We start from the raw sequence: 18166 nt of genomic DNA, 5'->3' as shown, positions 1-18166 counted from the left end.
TTCCACAGAAGAATGACTGTTACAAGTATTAAGAAAAATTAACACACCCCTGTCCTTAGTACCTTTTAAATGCTATCCATAGCATCTTTTAAAAGGAGGTTTTTTGCAGTATTTTATTTGGAGGTGTTAATTAAATTACACTAGCGTTTTAGAAAATACTATGATGGCTCATTTGGTGGGGCACAGGAGGAGGAGTTAATGAATAATGCAAAGTCAAAACTGATTTGTTTTTCTTTTCTAGGTGGGCCAAACTACGAATTAATATGTTGCCTGCCACAATAATTTGCGAGCCAATCTCAGAGTGCTTCGTTGCCAGTCTAGTTATTGGATGGGCAGCTCATCATGTGTTTAGATGGGATATAATGGTATTTTTCATGTGTCACTGCTTGGCATGGTTTATATTTGACTACATTCAACTAAAAGGTGTTCAGGTATGTAATTTTATTTTCCAGGAGGTTACTAAAATTACTTACTGCCATTAATTTCAGCAAAAAGCTAATCTTAATTACAACCATAAATAACTCTATTGACATGCAGGAAATAACAGATCTAATCCTGTTACTTCTCAGTCTTCCAGCTTCAGTTACAGTGTCATGAAAAGGAAGAAGTAGTTTTATTTTTTGTATTCTACAAAGTACAATGCTGTAATTTTGTGTTCTACAAAATTCTGCTCTTGCCTCTGACAGAAAGTTTGTCTGTCCCCTTAATTAATATTCATGTTCCAAATCTGCTCTACAAGGGCATATGCAGAAATTTTAAGCTCATTTGACAGTACAAGAGCAGAAGCTTTGTGAGACTTCATTTTTTTGGGGGGAGGAGGTTTTATTTTATTTTATTTTAGTTTTCACTTTGTCTTATATTTGTTGAGGTGTATGTGTACTCATACCTACATTTTTAAATTCATTTTGTTAATAATGGGCAAGGAGAAAGGCCTTATAAAACTTTTAACATAGAAAGATGCCACAAATGTGAACAGCATTTGTTCTTCTAATGCTATAGAAAATATTTAATATGGGTAATTGTATCTTGAACAAGAAAATATTCTTGGGTTTTAATGAAGGATGCTATTGATACATAAATCTGCCTAGTAAGCTTTATAAAACATTATTAAAAGGTTTTAAGTTACTTTAAAATTTCTCTTGAATTATCAGTATGATTAAATACCTTGCTTTTTATTGTTTCTAGGGTGGTGCTCTGTGTTTTTCAAAACTTGATTATGCAGTAGCTTGGTTCATCAGAGAATCCATGACAATTTATATTTTCCTATCTGCTTTGTGGGACCCCACCATTAGCTGGAGGACAGGGCGCTACAGGTTACGTTGTGGAGGCACTGCAGAAGAAATTATTGATGTATAGCCACACATTTGTAGCTCTGAATGTCAGAAAGTGAAGGGGGAAAGAAAAGTATTATAAGTTGTTTATATACTTCCAAGAAGATCTACCTTCAGTAGTTTTATTACTTGTATGTTTGGTATCTGTTCTTCAATTATTTTTGCATGGCACTTGCATCTGTGAAAATACATCTGTAGTCTTGGCCAAATGGTACCTTCCTTCTATGTACAAATAAAAATAGGGAGAATTGGTCCTGACATCTGCTTTCTATTTAGATGCTCTGCAGTAGACTTTTTTTTAAAAAATATCCTCTGGGATATGAACAGCTTCTTACTCCTTGGTGTGCTAGGCTAGCAAATCTAGGGTTCACATAGCTATTTTCCAGCTGGATTGCACAAGACTGTACCTAGTAAAATCACAGAGGTACAGCTCTTTTTTGTTTTATTCCACTAAATTGAGCTAGTAATGGGACCTTGGGAAAGAAGCTCTGAAATGTTTTATGCCTACCTCTTATAGCTGCTGCAGAACAATATGAATAGAAAGACTAAACTGCTTTGCAAAAACAAACTAAAGTAAACCTGTAGTCTTGTGTTTATATGTATATAGGGAATATTTTAATCATTGCAGTAACCAAAAGTGGACTGAGTTGGATAAGAATGAGTTGGAAGGATTTACTGGTCAAGCATGTATTATGGGCATCTTTTGGCCAAGTCTGATCTGGTTCTGTCTCTTGAACCTTGTTAAGCACTGTGCTGTAACTAGCCAAGGTGATCCCCTCAGTACTTCCATCCTTTTTTAAGGGGTGTTTGTTTTTCCCTGTGAGTGAATGCTTTTGTGGTGGGGGGAGGGTGTTGGGTGTGTGTGTGGTACATAGTAGGGAGCAGAAATACATTTCAGAAACATTTCACACATGAGCTATTTTCTTACACAATGTCTTAAGAATGTAATTTCATGATGCAGGTATTTAATATCTTTGTAAAGTGAACATACATACCTATACTAGTCATAATTAAGTATTCAATTGCAGTAGATATTGTGAATATATTAAAGGGCCGGGTGAGTTTGCTGTTACTGATTAAAACTGTAGTCTTAATTTAGATATCAAACTAAGTTTACTCTTGGCTGTTTGCCTGTTAGTCTAGCCTTTAAATTGGACTTCTGTATTCCAGTGGTATGACTAAAAGGACTAGATTATAATGCATGCCATGGTTTTCCTCTCTCTGTTCCCTGTAACTTGGTTTTCAACCTCATTGTGATATTTTCTAATTTGTGGTGAACTGGACTTGTTTTCTTTGAACATTTTTAATTAAAAAAAAACAACATAGCAAAGCTAGAGAAGACTGTTGCATAAGCCTTTTGTTTTCATAATTGTATTTATGCTGCTTTACTTTTCTTCATATGGAATAGCATATTGTCACCATGAAAGTGAACTGCTAATTACAAGGTTATGTCAACAAAGCAGCTTTAAAAGTTGGATGATGATGATGTGTAGCATATTAGCAATAATGACATGTATTTATAAAAAATGGACTTTTTACCTTACTGAGCCAATCCCTTACCCATCATATGCTACACAAGTGTAATGTGTAGGTATTTGTTGTAAAACATACTCTGGGCCAAGATGCTTCATCCACCTTAATATCTCTTTGCCTTGTTCCTATGATAACATGGAACTTTTTTAATGGGCATTTCTGTATGAACAAAGGCTTGTGATGCATGCTTTATTCTTTTCATGTGAATCAGGAAGAAGCACTTTTCCTGAGGAAGGATTTACACTGAAACCTAGTCTAGTTGTGACCCACAAAAACATTCTTTTTTTAATATTGTTTTTGACATAGTTGAGTTTTACTGACAATGTTTGTATCTTCATTTGTTTCATGAAGTTTGATGCCATTCATTGCACTGCTGAAGTGAAGCTTAGCTTGCTACTTAGCTTTATGCTGATTTCTATGCAGGCAATGGAACAGAACCAAAAAAAAGGCTGAACAGACTTCCGTTTAAAAAACTAGGTGGGGATAATTGTTTAACAGGTGCTTTGGTATTAGTAGAGCCATCTTTGGCTGTGAAAAATAAAGCTTCACTTAAGCAAATGGTTTCATTTGGGTATTGTTTGGTTGATGATGAAATGGAAACCAACAGTGTCAAATGTTGTAGACAATGCTGCAACAGAACTTTTAAAAGTTATAAACAGCTTATGTAAAAGTTATGTTGATTTACAGCTGTGTAGAATACACCTTGTTTATTTAAAATAATTGTATTGTTTTTTCGTTTATTTAAAAATAAATTTTGAATACAATCTATATGGAGTACTTTTTTTTCCTTTCTTCGATGCTGTAATGGGACAGATTTAAGTATTTATGGCAGTTTTGTTAGATTATATTTCTAATTAATCTTCACAGCAGTAAAGGGATGTGTCTTTAAAGGTTTTTGCAACTACATCATCTCTTTTGGATTTTATATTGGACTGAAATTAACTCAAATGGGCTAAACTGATTTTGAGTTATTCTTAATTTTTTAGAGTAGCTTCAGTGTACAAAAATTTTACAAGTGAACAGCATAGTTCCATATCTATTGTAACTAGCTTAGATTCAGATTTTAGAGGTGATAGCTTTTGCCACAGAACATGTTGACATTGAGAAATAATGTTGATCCTTTGCTTTCAGGTACACTAACTTGAAAGCACTCTGAACTTGCTCTGCCATCCCACTTGGCTTTTTTTGTCTCTTCCCTACCCTTTATGAACATCATGTGAAACTTAGTAAGAGACTGTGTTTATGAAAGGGTTGTTGGAATCCTGCATGCATGGTGTAAACAAACACTGCTGGAATCATTTGAAAACTATTTATAGAAACTTTAATGTTCCCAAGTGCATTTTGTGCTCAGTACATTTGCAGCCACAAAGCACAATACTTAAATCCTCTTCCCTCAGTCATTTCATTACTTTCCTGCCTACTGTTAAAATAATGTTGTTGTTTTATTCTGTACTTTCAGTTGAAGTCTTTCTCCCTTGAATTCCTTTTGCCACTCTCCTGTTTCCTGCTGAATGCTGCCTACCTACATTTCCTCTCAAGTCTGTTTTGACAGCTGGAAAAGCTTGTCTCTAACCACCTGTTTTCACAAATCACTTCTGGAAGCTGTTTCATTCATCTTAAAAGCTTTTAAGCCTCACACCTAATTTCTGATCATCTAAATTTAGGGTGAGTTTGAGCTCCAGGTGTTCTTGGATTCAACTGGTTCCCCAACAGCACTGATACTGATGATAGCTGTTGAGGCTGAGGAAGATTAAAATTTAATATAGCAATAGATATACTTTTAATAGTGTTTAATAGTTACACAAAAACGTTTCTGCTTTTACAGTGTTTATACTTGCATAAATAACACTTAGAAGAGAGAATGGCACTGTATAGAATGGCAATAATTTCAAATTTAATCCATCTTTTGAGTCTGAGAATGTTAGTTTTGAACTTATGATCAGATTATTCTGAATGGTTTACTACTTGGATATTCAGAGTGAATGCACAGGTTTACATAAGGTTTTTTCTTATCTCCTAAACTAAATCTGTGTCAAAGGCAGTACTTAGTGTTATAATGCAGTTATCTGGGGAGATGAGAATTTCCCTCCACAAAGTCATCTCTGCTTTTTATGTTGGTTTTGGAGACTATAGAAAGATTCTTATGTTAGTGTTGTAAAAATGTACTGTAATTGAAATCGGGGTCCTGGGATGTGCTTTAACAAAAAAAAATCATAAAAACAAACCAACCAAAAACACAACAGACAAACAAGAAACTCCCACAAATGAACAAAACCAAACCAAAAACCAGCACAACCAAGGAAACCACCAACCACAGAGCCAAATCCTGCTGACTTTGTGCATCCTATTGATTCTGAGCCTTTAGAGTTGGACTACTTAAAAGGTTGTTAGCTCTTCTGCACTGCACAAACGAATTTCAATTGTCAGCTATCACACAATTGAGAACAAATTATAATTTTTATGGCTAAATTCACCACATTCTGCTTTTGTTTATTTGGCAGGTCCCTAAATGTTTCTTTGTAGAAGTTTCTAAGGACTGGTGGCTGTTTTCAATTTTAAGTCTTACCTGTGATAAGTGTCCAGTTTTCCCTACAAATCCAACATTAAGTGTAAGCATACCAACCAGTCTTGTGGATCCTAAGGCTTTGCTGATGTCCAGCTATAATCTTGCAAGGTTGTGACCAGTGGGCTTCCTTTTCAATGGCAGTTCTAGATTAGTGTCCTGTAAAAGTTCTAACTATGCTGAAGCTCTGCAGGGTCCATCTGAAAGGACAAGTGTCTAACGACCCTTTTAAGTGGAAGATGTTTGTGCTGCCCATCTTTACACTTAGCCGAGGTTAAAATAACTAGCCAGCTTGATCCTGTAACCTAAGAGACTGCAAAAAGTAAGGTATTTTCAATGCTTTCCAACACAGCATTTTGAATGCTTTATTTCTTGAATTCTCATCAGATCAAGAGTGGACTTCTGCTTATGTGTGATTTGTGCTTCTGGGGAGAATATGCTTTTTTTTATGAGCTGAATCAGATCTAATGATTTTTCCCTAATTGTTGGTGTGACTGCAGAGGCTCAATTAAGAAATGCAGACTAGGGAGAAGTTTATGGATTGCTGCTTCTTTCTGTCTCATCCCTCCCACACATTCCCCCAACACTTTTTTTCCCAGTTTCAGACAGGAAGGAAGGGCCTCAGCCAAAAGCCCATGTGCCAGCTGGAATTAACAGCCATTTTATATGTAGCCAGTTTGTGGGTGAATGGGAGAGGTCAGGCTCATATCCCTGTGCAGGAAGCCAGTAAATTCACAGGGAGCACAAAGCAGGAGCTGTCAAAAGAAATCTCTTCACGGGGCTTTGGCATGAAGTGAATTATTATTCTTGACTTTGTCTTTGCATCCTCTGGGCCTGTGTTAAACTTAGATCTGCTCTCAGGGTGGAAGTGAGCTAAAGCCAATTTAAAGCTCTGCTAGCCCTCCCCCTGCCTTTACTGTATGATGAATTGCTTTTCTTCTTTCAAGGCTTGCCTGATGCCTGGAAGAGTGTATTTTTATATGTTGAACAGTAACTTATTTTTGGTGGCAATAACTTCACCTGTTCTCTGATACCAAAACACTGGAAGAGGTGATGAGACAAACACAGGCCTGTAAAGTACATATGTAAAATACAGTAAGACATTCAAAAGTGACTCCCTAACCCTATAGAAATGAGAAAATAGAAACTATGAAGCCTTTGGGGGAATCTGTACATACAATTTTTGGTTTTCTATTGCATGTATACACATTACATACATAAAGGTATAGGTGCATGTATGTTTATGTATGAACTTTATATATGGATATGTACTAATGCCAAAATAAAACCTTGTAAGAAGTCTTGAATTTGACAAACCTATTCTTTCTGTAAGTGGACCATGCAGGTAAATTAATGATTTGCTAGTATAAAAGGCCAGCAGCACAAAGTTAAATAAATCATGAGCCAATGGGTCTAATATCCAGTTCCATTTCACGTCTCAGTAAGCAGACAGAGGAAAGCTCAAAACCTGTAATTTTCTTCCTAGACTTTTTACTTATAAGCCTGAACAATATTTTATCCATCTAGGCTTTTGCATCTTCCACTAAGAATTCAGAAACTCTGCTTCCTTAGCTGGCAGCCCCCCAAATCTGAGCAAGGCAAGGCACATACTTTTGTCACTTGCCTCCTTATTGTTCAGTTTTATTGGCTTCCTCCCTTTTGGGGCAACTGTTGTTCCTGAGGGTCTTTATAAAAGAGTTTTCCCAAGGAGAGAAACATGTGGGACGGAGAAATAACAGCAATAAGAGGTGGAACTGGTGAACGCAGTGTTAAATTTGCTTGTGATTAATGCTCCAGAATGAAGTACGGGCGAATCTGGCCACCTTTGCAACATACTAGATAACAAGGAAGAATAAAAGAGGTGAAACTTTAGAAAGATTCTTAAATTTTAAGAGTTCTTGCTCAGACAGAGGCTGGAGACCTCTGAGATATTCCTGAAGGCTAGATATCTAGAATAAGCCTGTTTCCATGAATTTTATGGGGCTTTCAGCATGATCTGTTTAAGGGTTATGTTGTATGGCTGGAAAAGGAGGAAAGCATTTCAGCAGGGATTGCAGTTCACTCTGCAAGACAGAGCAACTTGCACCTGTTATCTCTGGATTACAAAACTCTCAAAGGCTGCTTTATTTTGGCTTCCCATGTCTTGAGGCATTCAGCTTGCCCTCCTACAGATGATTTGCAGGGAGGATAGGGACATAGGGACAACTTGTCACTGTTGGGCCATTGGCTGAGCAGCGAGGGAGCTCCAGCTGGAGCAGGTAGGTTTGGATTTTCCCCATGTTTGGGAATGTCTGCAGCCACTGACTTTATTTAAGATTAAAATATTAACTCCATGGTATGGTGATGACTGTACCATGAAGGGTCTTTGCTGATGCTGTGGGACTGGGGTTTCTAAAAGCAGACTGTGTGTCTAGTAGGGAGAAGACAGATGTTGGAAGGAGTGTAGTTCTGTGAGTACTACAGTGGTGGTGGAACTAAGAACCCTCTTACTAGATTTTAAAATCTCAGGCTTAAAATGTTGGTGTGGTTCAGACATCCTCCCGCAGTGATAAATGCACTGGTGAAGGTGAAGCAAGTCTTGCCTGTATGCAGACTGAAAGAATGATCTCATCAGTGCGTCAGCAACATGCTGGCTCTGCTGGAAGACAACAGTCACATTTGGCATTCATATTTTTATGTGTGTACATAAAAACAGTCTTTCTGCAGCCAGAATATAACTGCATAATATTTTCGTGCTTTTCCTGTCAAACAGATTGCTTTTGTATGCAACAGGTGATGATTAAAGAGATTATTTCATTTAGTTAAAAAACATAGCTGAAATGAACATCAGAAGTAAAATTTGGCATTTCCAGCTCTCTGTCCAGTGATTAAAAGAGAATCTGGTGCAGTTTTTCCTCAGGCAGAATGTTACTGTCAGTGAACAGTGGAGTCATTCTTTATGAACATATAAAGTCATAAACCAAGTCTGTGCAGCAGGAAGGACTGCACTTGTCTGTACAGTCTGTCTCAAGGCTGGTTTTTGTGGCGTCACAGCAAAGTAGGCAGCTTTGCTTTCCTTGACTTAGGCCAGGAAGCCACACACTCCATTGGGTTTTCAATGTCAAAATGCTACAAATATCCAGAGGAAATTGCCCTTCAAGTCCTTCAAATGGGTGGTGATAGCTGATTTGCAGGATCACGGAAGCCGGGATTCTAGCCACAAAATTATGCTGTTTTGCATTGCATGAGTAAGGTAGCATTTCCTGCTATTGTTTCAAGCCTAAACACAGATTATATCCTAAAGGAAAGTATCTTAGAGAATAAAGGTGTCCTTTTTACTAAAGTTGTTTCCTCCTCCAAAATCCAGTAGAATTCCCTCTAAAAAACCCCATGAACTTTGTCTAATTTATAACTCCCAACATCATGGGGTCTTTTTCCCCTTGTGGGCTGTGAAATGTTTTGAGTTTCTCATCCCCAGGAAGCTGATAGTGTCTTAAATAGGCTGGACACCGTTTTCTTCAGTTTTCTAAGTGGGAGATGGCAAGTGTCTGAAGGGAGAGAAGCTCTACCATTTCAGTGCTCTGCTGCCTTCATCTGGTTTGCACTGCAGCCACTTCTGATCTCCGCTGCACCTGTGAGAGCCATTAGCTCCCACTGCAATACTGCAATCAGTGGATAAATCTGTTTCCTCCTGTCAAGGGAATTTTACCATCTCCTTCCTGCTGCTAGCAAAGTGTGAAAATCAGAGAGCACTAAAGGGCATACTGAGTTCCAGGCTGGAGAACCTTATCTCCATGTACGACTGTGTGGAGATGCTGTAAGTCTGATACACTGATGCTTGGCAGTTGGCTTTTGGGAACTGGTTCCTGCCAAGGTGGTAATAAAAGGAGGGGGGGAAATGGTATTTGTTTAGCATTTATTTAGAGAAAAAGACATTATTTGAAAAGTCTTGCTGTGGTATTCCCATGAAAAAATGGTCCTTGCTACACATCTCCTAAACCTTGTTTCCAATTTCTGGGCTGTTCTCCATACTTAGCTGAAACCTGTTGTTTTGCAGGGAGAAAGGTGCATCACTACCCACTTGAGTTTGATCAGATCAACCCAAATGTCCATTTTCCTTTATGTGCCCAGCTGACAGATCCTTAAGGATTTTTTTCCTGTATGGTATGTTTCAGTCCTTTCGTGATGAGCTCACTTTGTTTAGTTTACTGTGTCCTCTAGAAGTACTCTACAGCTATCCACAAGTGCACAGGCAACAAATCAGAAGACACTACTCTAAGAAAACTTTATGTGGCAAAAAATTTCTGCCTTCAGCCAGAGGGTGTCTGTGTTACCACAAGGATCTCCTCAGTAAAAATTGGTATTGGATTTTCAGTAGAAGATTGGTAATCACTGCTGCTTCAAACAGCACCAAACAGCCCACCAAAAGCCTTCTTGCAGCACAGGAGCTTCTTGCCCCCTGATCCATTCAAGACTGGATGTGTGAGCTGGTTGCTTAGGACTGGGTCCAGGTGGATTTTGAGCATGCAGACAAAAACTCTCTGGCCATCCTGTGCATTCACTCTCACAGCAAAAGTGTTTCAGAAAGTCCAAAAGCAATATCCTGTGTTTCAGTTTGGGCCCACCGTCTCTAATCCTTGCGCTGTGCACCACTGAGAAAAAAGTGGGTCTCCTTCTCCTTCACCCTCATCAGGTATTTGTACCTGCAGATAAGATGCTCTTGAGCTTTCTCTTCTCCACACTGGGCAGTCCTAGCTCTCTCAGTTTCTCCTCATTTCTCAGATTCTTCACCTCCTTCATTGTGCTTGTGGCATTCCCATGTTCTTGCTTGAGTTGTGACCTCACCAGTGCCAAGTATTGGGAAGGATCCCACTCCTTAACCAGCTGTCATCACTCCTTTCTGTGCAGCCCAAGACACCATTTGCCTTCTCTGTGGAAAGGGCACACTGCTGGCTAAAGTTCAACTTGGTGTCCACCAGACCTTCATTTCCTTTTCTGCCAAGCTGCTTTCCAGACTGTCAGCCCCCAGGCTCTGGCTGCTCCCTTCTGGGTTCAGGATTTAAAACTCCTCCTTGCTGAACTTCATGATGTTCCTTTTGGGCCATTTCTCCAGCCAGACCAGGTCCATATAGATGACAGCATGACCTCCTGGCTGCCACGTACATCAGCATGATGTGAAAAGGGAGCATGAATCTGGTGTTATTTTACTTCAGTATAAATATGGAAAAAAAATTTATTAGTCTAAACCAAAAGCAAAATATATCCTTCTTGGTCTGAAATAGAAACAATGCAAATGGATTGCTGATGGTAATCACTGGCTGTGACTACTCGCTGCATCACTAATTCCTGAAATAACTTGGTGAAAAAGAGAATAAATGGGTTTTGTTAATCCTTGATATATCCAAACAGAGACTCTGAGTGCCTTCATCGCATATTGGATATGAGTCATCTTGTCTGGGTAGGGAATCAACATCTTGTCCTTCACAATAACAATTCTTCTTTGCCTCCAGTCTCTCTGCTAGGTTTCCCTTCACCTGCCCAATGTTTCCAGGGCCAGTACCTTACTTCTAGGTTTCCTATTGCTGTTTTCTCTGCCTCTAGGTTTGCTCTCTCTGCTCTTCCTTCCTATTTCTTTTCTCCCAGCCAAGTACAGGCACAGGTTGCCGCTCCCTGTCCAACCACATATCCATGGGATTGAGGTGCATTTCCTCATTTCTGGGCCTCTCTCATGCTCATGCACCGAAAATTAGGTATAGGGTCCCAATATCTTTGTGATTAGTTGAGAATAATCATTGGTTAATGTATGTCACAGGTAAGATGGCTGACTGCGTTAGCATTAGGCTGTAGTCCTTTTTACAGAGGTTCAATTCCTCTTCTTATTGGCTCTGTAGTGAAGTTCTCTCCACCTTTGCTCTTCTCCATTTCTAGGAGGTACCAGTTCACACAGAAGCCACCCATGTGTTGCTGATGTGCACCTTCCTGGAGGACTTGCATGTGGCATGAACCTGCTCCTCGCTGGAGGAGATGCAGAGGCAGCCATGGTGCCTTGATTGTCACCATCCTGCTGACCGCCCATTGGTCTGTCCCACTGCCTCCATGCCTGGGGGGATGGTAAACAGTGGGCAGCACAGCTGAGCTTAGGGTGCCTCCAGCCTCTGTGCCCATTGAACCCATTGCTGAAAACCTAGTCAGTGTGGTCAGGGACTGCTGGAATGGAGTCCTGGATGCTCCAGAGATGCTTTGAAAAAGTGATGAAGCCAAGTTGGAGGATAAAACAAAGGATTGTAGGATTGTCTTCTGTGTTGTGCTTTTGCCTGGCTATCCTGGAACCCAGAAAGATGGTGCAAGGAGATGCAGTGTCCAGCATCTGTGTCCCTGAGAAGTGCAACTCTCCTGGCTTAGACAAGCAAACATGCTGCCTGTCCAGTGGCCACGGGCTCTTGAGCTTGACAAGGCACTGCAAATTGTAAGCCTTGAAGCACATCCTTCACAGCAGAAATACGAGCCTCTGCCACCGTCCGGGCGCAGGTACATTGGGCACAGGTACATTTGGGCACAGGAACATTTGGGCACAGGAACATTTGGGTACAGGTACATTTGGGCACAGGTACATTTGGGCACAGGTACATTTGGGCACAGGAACATTTGGGTACAGGAACATTTGGGTACAGGTACATTTGGGCACAGGAACATTTGGGCACAGGTACATTTGGGCACAGGTACATTTGGGCACAGGAACATTTGGGTACAGGAACATTTGGGTACAGGTACATTTGGGCACAGGAACATTTGGGCACAGGTACATTTGGGCACAGGTACATTTGGGCACAGGAACATTTGGGTACAGGAACATTTGGGTACAGGTACATTTGGGCACAGGAACATTTGGGCACAGGTACATTTGGGCACAGGAACATTTGGGCACAGGAACATTTGGGTACAGGTACATTGGGCACAGGAACATTTGGGCACAGGTACATTGGGTACAGGTACATTTGGGTACAGGTACATTGGGCACAGGTACATTGGGTACAGGTACATTTGGGCACAGGAACATTTAGGCACAGGAACATTTGGGCACAGGAACATTTGGGTACAGGAACATTTGGGCACAGGCTGAAGAGGTCAGACGTTACTGAATGCCACTCCACTGTACTGGTTGCAGGGATTAATAAACCCTTGGCAAGTCCATTTCAGCAAACTAAATCCAGTTGCAAATGAAGGGAAGGAGTCAGGTTTGGGAGTTTTGGGCTTGATTTTTCTGTTTGGGTATTTGTTGCTTTAAGGTTGGAAGACCTCAGTGGAGGGTCTGGTGGCTGGCAGAGGGAAGCAACTGCAGTGATCAACACCAGTATAAGCTCCAGTAGGCTCATAGTCTCAGACAGCAATGCCTTTAATGGCTTAGCACAGATTTCAGTGCACATGCTCGGCTTTGCGTGTTGGGTTAAGTGATTTAGATTTTATGACTGGCCATTAAAGCAGCAGCTTAGTCATAAAATGTATGAAGCTGTGGGAATTCGAGTTGTGTATTGGATTAGTTTTAGCTTTAAGCTAGCTAAGCAACATTAACCCTGTGCATATTTTGTTTATACACAATATATACACTTTCAAACTAAATATATTTACCTTCATATTAATAATTAGTTTTTATTCTTTAGCAGGATATATTTTAAATAAATTTAAATAAACATTAGATGTGATTGCTATATCATAGGTTTTGCTTGTAAATAGAAAAAAAAGAAAATGTGGTTTTGATTAATTTCTTCCCTTTTATTTTATATTAAAATATGACATTTTTATGTTAGTAAATGAAAAAATTGTAGATTTCCATGCTTACCTGAGTGCTGTCTGGGTGTGTTTGTATTCCTACTTGCTAAATAGACCTGTTGTTTGAACATAGTATTCTTTCAACTGGGTACCAGTTTTTAGCTTTGATTTTTTCCACCAGGTGATACATCCTATTTCTGAGAAGCTTCTTTATTTATCTGGCAGCTAAAGGGTTGGATTCCTCATTGTCTTCATTTGTTCCAGTGTGAAAGAGAGGGAAAGAGTATAGAATGCTGCTATTTTAAAATCTAGTACCTTCCATCCTCTTTATTCCGGTTTGACTGACATAATGGTGCATAAGGCAGTGGATGTGTTCTCTTTGTGTCTTCTTTGAATGGCTGTAGTGGTATTTGCAGCAGTGTTACTTGGAATTAGTCTTTTTTGTCTATTACTGCTTTTTCCGAACTGATATCTTACTGAAACTTGCCTTTCTAGGGTGTCTTCTTTTGCAAATGCGTCCTCTAGACTTACATCACCCTGTGTGTGTACCTTAGACTCGCTCTCTCAGGCTATGTTCCCTGCTCAGGAAAGAGCATAACATTTTGTGTCTGTTTGACAAAGTAATGCATATAAAATAACATATGCTGATGAAGTCAGACAAAGCCTCTGGACATTGCCACAGGAGGAGATGAACATTTTTTTCTTGGAAACACATCTGTCAAAATCCTACACACCTCTCATGGCACTGCATTCATGCCTGGGACAAAGGGCAGTGAGAAAACCTTGCTGTGGTATTTGCTGCATACCTGAGGAGGTGGCAGCACCCTGCAAGAGCAGGGACCAGGCTCAGGAGCTTGAGGCTTCAGTGATGTCTAAGTAAATGCTGTGAAGACCCAGAGCCCCCGCTGTGCATGATCACAACCCATGAACTTCCTCCTAACCTCCAATCTCAGAACCATAACCTGAGCCAATACATACTGAAGGTGAGTGCTTTTAACCCATGCCATGTACTAAGCTGTTTTTCTTCTAGGCTGTTTCTAATATTATTTTTATTCTCAGTATTTAGTCATGATGACCCATGAATGATATTTAATTAGCTTTTGCACTTAGATATACTTTGCAAATAGCACTGTTCTCTTTCCTATTTCTTGCATTGTTTCTCTGGTGGCTGAACAACTCTTGTGATGTAAGCTTTTTGGAAAGCCTGCTCCAGTATCACTGCATGCTGTTGTTTCTCTCATTAGCAGCCCTTTCCCCATTCAGCCAAGAGCACAGCCCTGATGCTGTGTATGTTCTTTTGCTCTGCTTTTGGGAAGTGGAGCCTGTGGGACATGTGGTGCCATGGCCGCTGTGGTTCTGGGGGCAAGGGAGTTGCTGAGCAGGTAATAGCATATTTTGGAAAGCCCAGGGCAAACAGCCATTCCTCAGGTGTCCTGCTTCCACGTTAACTAACTACATGTAAACCTTGAGCAATCTAAAAATGAAAACTCATGACTACAGATTGTGCAAACCTGTAATCAGTGCCAATTATATTGGGCCAGAGGCAGGTCTGAGGATGCCTTCAGCTGGTTTTAAGTTACTCATCCTTCCCAACTTCCTTTGCTAGGAGATGGCTGTCCCAGAGTGTGGTTCCTTCTGCTGCCAACAGACAGCCTTGACTTGGCACCAGGATCAGGTCTCAGCTGAGTAAATAACTCTTTCACTTAGAGGGAATGCAGCTATCTGGACCACTTCTGCCTGAGCCAGGATGGATGGAACAACATTATGCACAGTTAGTGGTGAGCTTCCTACTATGGCAGCCAGGAGGCTTCTGTGGGCAGAAGCTGGAGGAAAAAGCTTTAAGGCAAATTCAGAGAAAGACAAGGAGGGCGGATGGAGATGTGAAGGCCCTCTTTTAACTCCTTAAAGCATGGGTTCCTCTTCTCCTTCCTGGGGCTGGGAGGAAGTAATTTGGAATGATATTCTTGTGAGTCCTCCTTCAACCCTGCTGGAGTTATCACTGCACAGGGAAACAGAATTAAGTGGCATTCCTCTCCATCAGCAATGCCACTGAAATCAGGTATAATCCATTTTTCCTCATGGCACTGCATGGGGTGAGCCTCTGCTGTGGTCCATGAGTGGATTTTGCTACTCTGCTCTCATGCTGGAGGAGGGAGTACAAAGAGGCAGAAGTGGCAGAGTTGGCACAATCACCATGTGCAGCTGGTGCTGCCAGTGCAAGAGGTGCTGCCAGCCCTGTTGGGCCCTTGGGAACCAGTGTCAGTGTTATATAATTAGGTTTCTATTTCTCCAAGGAGCTGACCCTGCTGAAGGAAGTCTCTTTGCTACCCAAGAAGTGCCAGTTCAGTTCCAGGTCCCCCCAGCCTGTGCAGCACCAGCACTCTGAGATGCCTCACAGGGTCCTGCGTGTCCCTGCAGGGTCCAAGCATCACCTTCAGGATATGTAGGGCAGCCTGCAGGAGGTGTGGGCAACACTTGTGAGATGAGTTGTTGCCTAAAAATTTTGCTGAATCTGGAGTTCAGATGGAGCCAACTGTCTTGTATTCACACAGAGGGCAGGACCCTGGTGGGTAAAGGTTGGGAGCAACTAGTATCCTTTAATCAGAGAGTACCCTGTTCCTTATTCTGCCCTATAGCCAGCTCTGATCATCTGGGGACATGAAACAGGGACCTCTGCAGCCTTCATATCTGCCAGTGGTGCTGCACTGCTCATTTGTGGTGCAGCATGCTCCCAAAAACAGGTACCCACTCTCTAGACACCTTGGTGAATGGGCCTCTCCTACCAAGGGGAGTAAATCTGTTTGTGACTCTCACAAAAGCTCCCTTTACTTTTTCGTGCTCTTGGAGGTCAGGTAGGAAAAACCAGCAACCTCTCCTCAGAGCAAATGGTGCTGTGGCATTGCACAGCAGTACTGGTTATTCAATTGGCACATGCTGAATACCACAGAGGTTCGTTTTTCTTGTTTTTTTTTTTTTTTCTTTCCACAAAGGATGAAGGTAATGCAGTTTCCAGAATGTGGGGAAACATACTGAAGCATACTGAACAGAGTTATGCTTGTAGCAGTAATCCAAGATTTGTCAGTGCTGCCACTTAGGAGAAGCACATGAAAAACATCCTCTGCCCAGCTGCTCTTGTTGTGTACACATTACTCATCCCCTTGCCGTCTGGATAGGAAATAGCAATACTTAGCAGCTTAATCCAACCCACTGCCAGATAACACTGCATCTGTTTTTTGCAAGTCCAGTTCCTTTAAAGCTTAGTATGTCTCCAGAGAAATGGCAAGAACTTGTAATCCCTGGTGCTGGAGGGAAGGTTCACACCTCTCTGGAGCTGCTGACCAGCTTGCAGGCTTTCTCAGGCATTTCAGACTTACTTTTTGGAGGATGAAAACTGTTCGCAAGTGCCAGAACAAACAGCAAATTATCAGCACCAGGAGAGACAGTGTTCAATCACAGGCTGGATCTCAGGTGTAGCTGTTGAAGCAAATATTTCCCATGTGTGTTATCCCAAGATATCAATGGGACTGGCACCTGGAGGGCAACACCTCACATCCCAGGAAATTGCTGATTATCAGAAGAGGGTTAATGACCAGTAAACTCACATGCACATGAGCAATGTCCCAGAGCCATCTGCACTCATAGATAGCAATGCTGTTAGATAGACCTTCTGTCAGTGGGCAAACGTATTGCTGGCCCATCCCTGATTTACCTTCTGAACACTAGCCAAAGGGTCTAGCAATAAGTTTTACAACCCCCACACCAGTCAGCCAGGACAAACAGGCTAATGTTTGCTCAATATCAGAGATTTCTACTGTCACTGTTTTAGCTGCAAAGCAAGGCAAATGGCTAAGCTCCCCTCCATTGTAAGGCCTGATAAAGGAGTGGGAGGTAAGATCTGAGACTCCAGTATGAAGTAAAATAACTCTCTGACTGATGTAAATTGGTGCAAGTCTTTTGTTGGTCATCACTGTTGCCAGTTGGGTTTTTGTTTCACCAGCTGCACTGATTGTCTTCACCCTGCTGAGTAGAACAGAAAGGAAAATAAGAGAGAAGAGCAACAACATAGTCTTTCTGAGAAAGAAAGCAGCCTGAACAAGCATATCTTTGGTGCTATTTTTCCTGAAACAGTCCTTGGCCTCTTTCTACCACAGCTTTACAGTGTGATGAGTCATAAATTAAAGCTTTATGCAAGGAATAAAAGCAGTATGTGTGTGGAATATGCAGGCATAGAAGCTACCTGCAGCATGATTCCTCAAGCTGAGATAATTTTAGAAGGAAATTGTTTCAAAGAAATATTTCTACTTATGCACTGAAAAAAAAAAAAAAGAAGCAGAAAGTAAAGAGAAAAAAATCCCCAAACTTCCAAATTCTAGAAACTTCTGCATGAAATCAGATCTGCATGAAATCAGTCAAAAAACTTTGGGCTGCGGCCCAAAAGGAAACTCTTATAATGCATAGCAATGGCCTGGGACAGACCTGTGGAATAAGGCTTAACAATTCTGCCTGGTAGAGGGGCCTCTCATTAAAAAAACTTCTTGAGAGAAGTCATGTGCCAAGCCAAAATATCCCTGGCTGTGGCTGTCCTGTGAGTTTTGTTCAGCATTTACTATCAGAAAAACCTGGGCACGTTGCGAGCAGACCTTGGGACATCTTGTCCTATCTCTTCCACACTCTATGACAATAGTGACACTGTTGACAGTTTTAGCTGTCACCATGAGAAAACTGGCCCTGGAGTTTGTGCTGCAAATGGTGACATATGGGTTGTTGTCTCTTGCTGGACAAGACCACAACAGGCAGACATAGCTAGGCTCCATCAAACAGCCCAGTTTTTGTTTGCAGAAGGGCCTGTGTGGCACCAAATGCGTTGTGTGGGGACAAGCTTGCCTTTATGCATCAGCACATCTTTGCAAACTGCTCTCATACATTCATATGCCATAGTTGTTTGCAGGAAATGGCTATGGAAAAAAACTGTAGGTGGTACAGTTTTCTAATG

The 18166-nt window shown here is 41.1% G+C and overlaps 1 protein-coding gene across 1 annotated transcript in view; it reads left to right on the top strand.

The window, feature by feature from the left end:
* The window catches only part of UGCG (UDP-glucose ceramide glucosyltransferase), a 36010-nt gene extending 32378 nt beyond the window's left edge, over positions 1 to 3632 (top strand). Inside the window, exons 8-9 of the mRNA XM_066568863.1 lie at positions 242 to 431; positions 1186 to 3632. Coding sequence (XP_066424960.1) covers positions 242 to 431; positions 1186 to 1356 — 361 coding nt within the window. The 3' untranslated portion in view covers positions 1357 to 3632. The remainder of the gene's footprint in view (positions 1 to 241; positions 432 to 1185) is intronic.
* Positions 3633 to 18166: the final 14534 nt, after the last annotated feature.

This window comes from Molothrus aeneus, chromosome Z (assembly GCF_037042795.1).
Source record: "Molothrus aeneus isolate 106 chromosome Z, BPBGC_Maene_1.0, whole genome shotgun sequence".
Lineage (NCBI taxonomy): Eukaryota > Metazoa > Chordata > Aves > Passeriformes > Icteridae > Molothrus > Molothrus aeneus.
The sequence above is the reverse complement of the archived record's forward strand: the minus strand, read 5'-3'. Positions and strand labels throughout refer to the sequence as shown.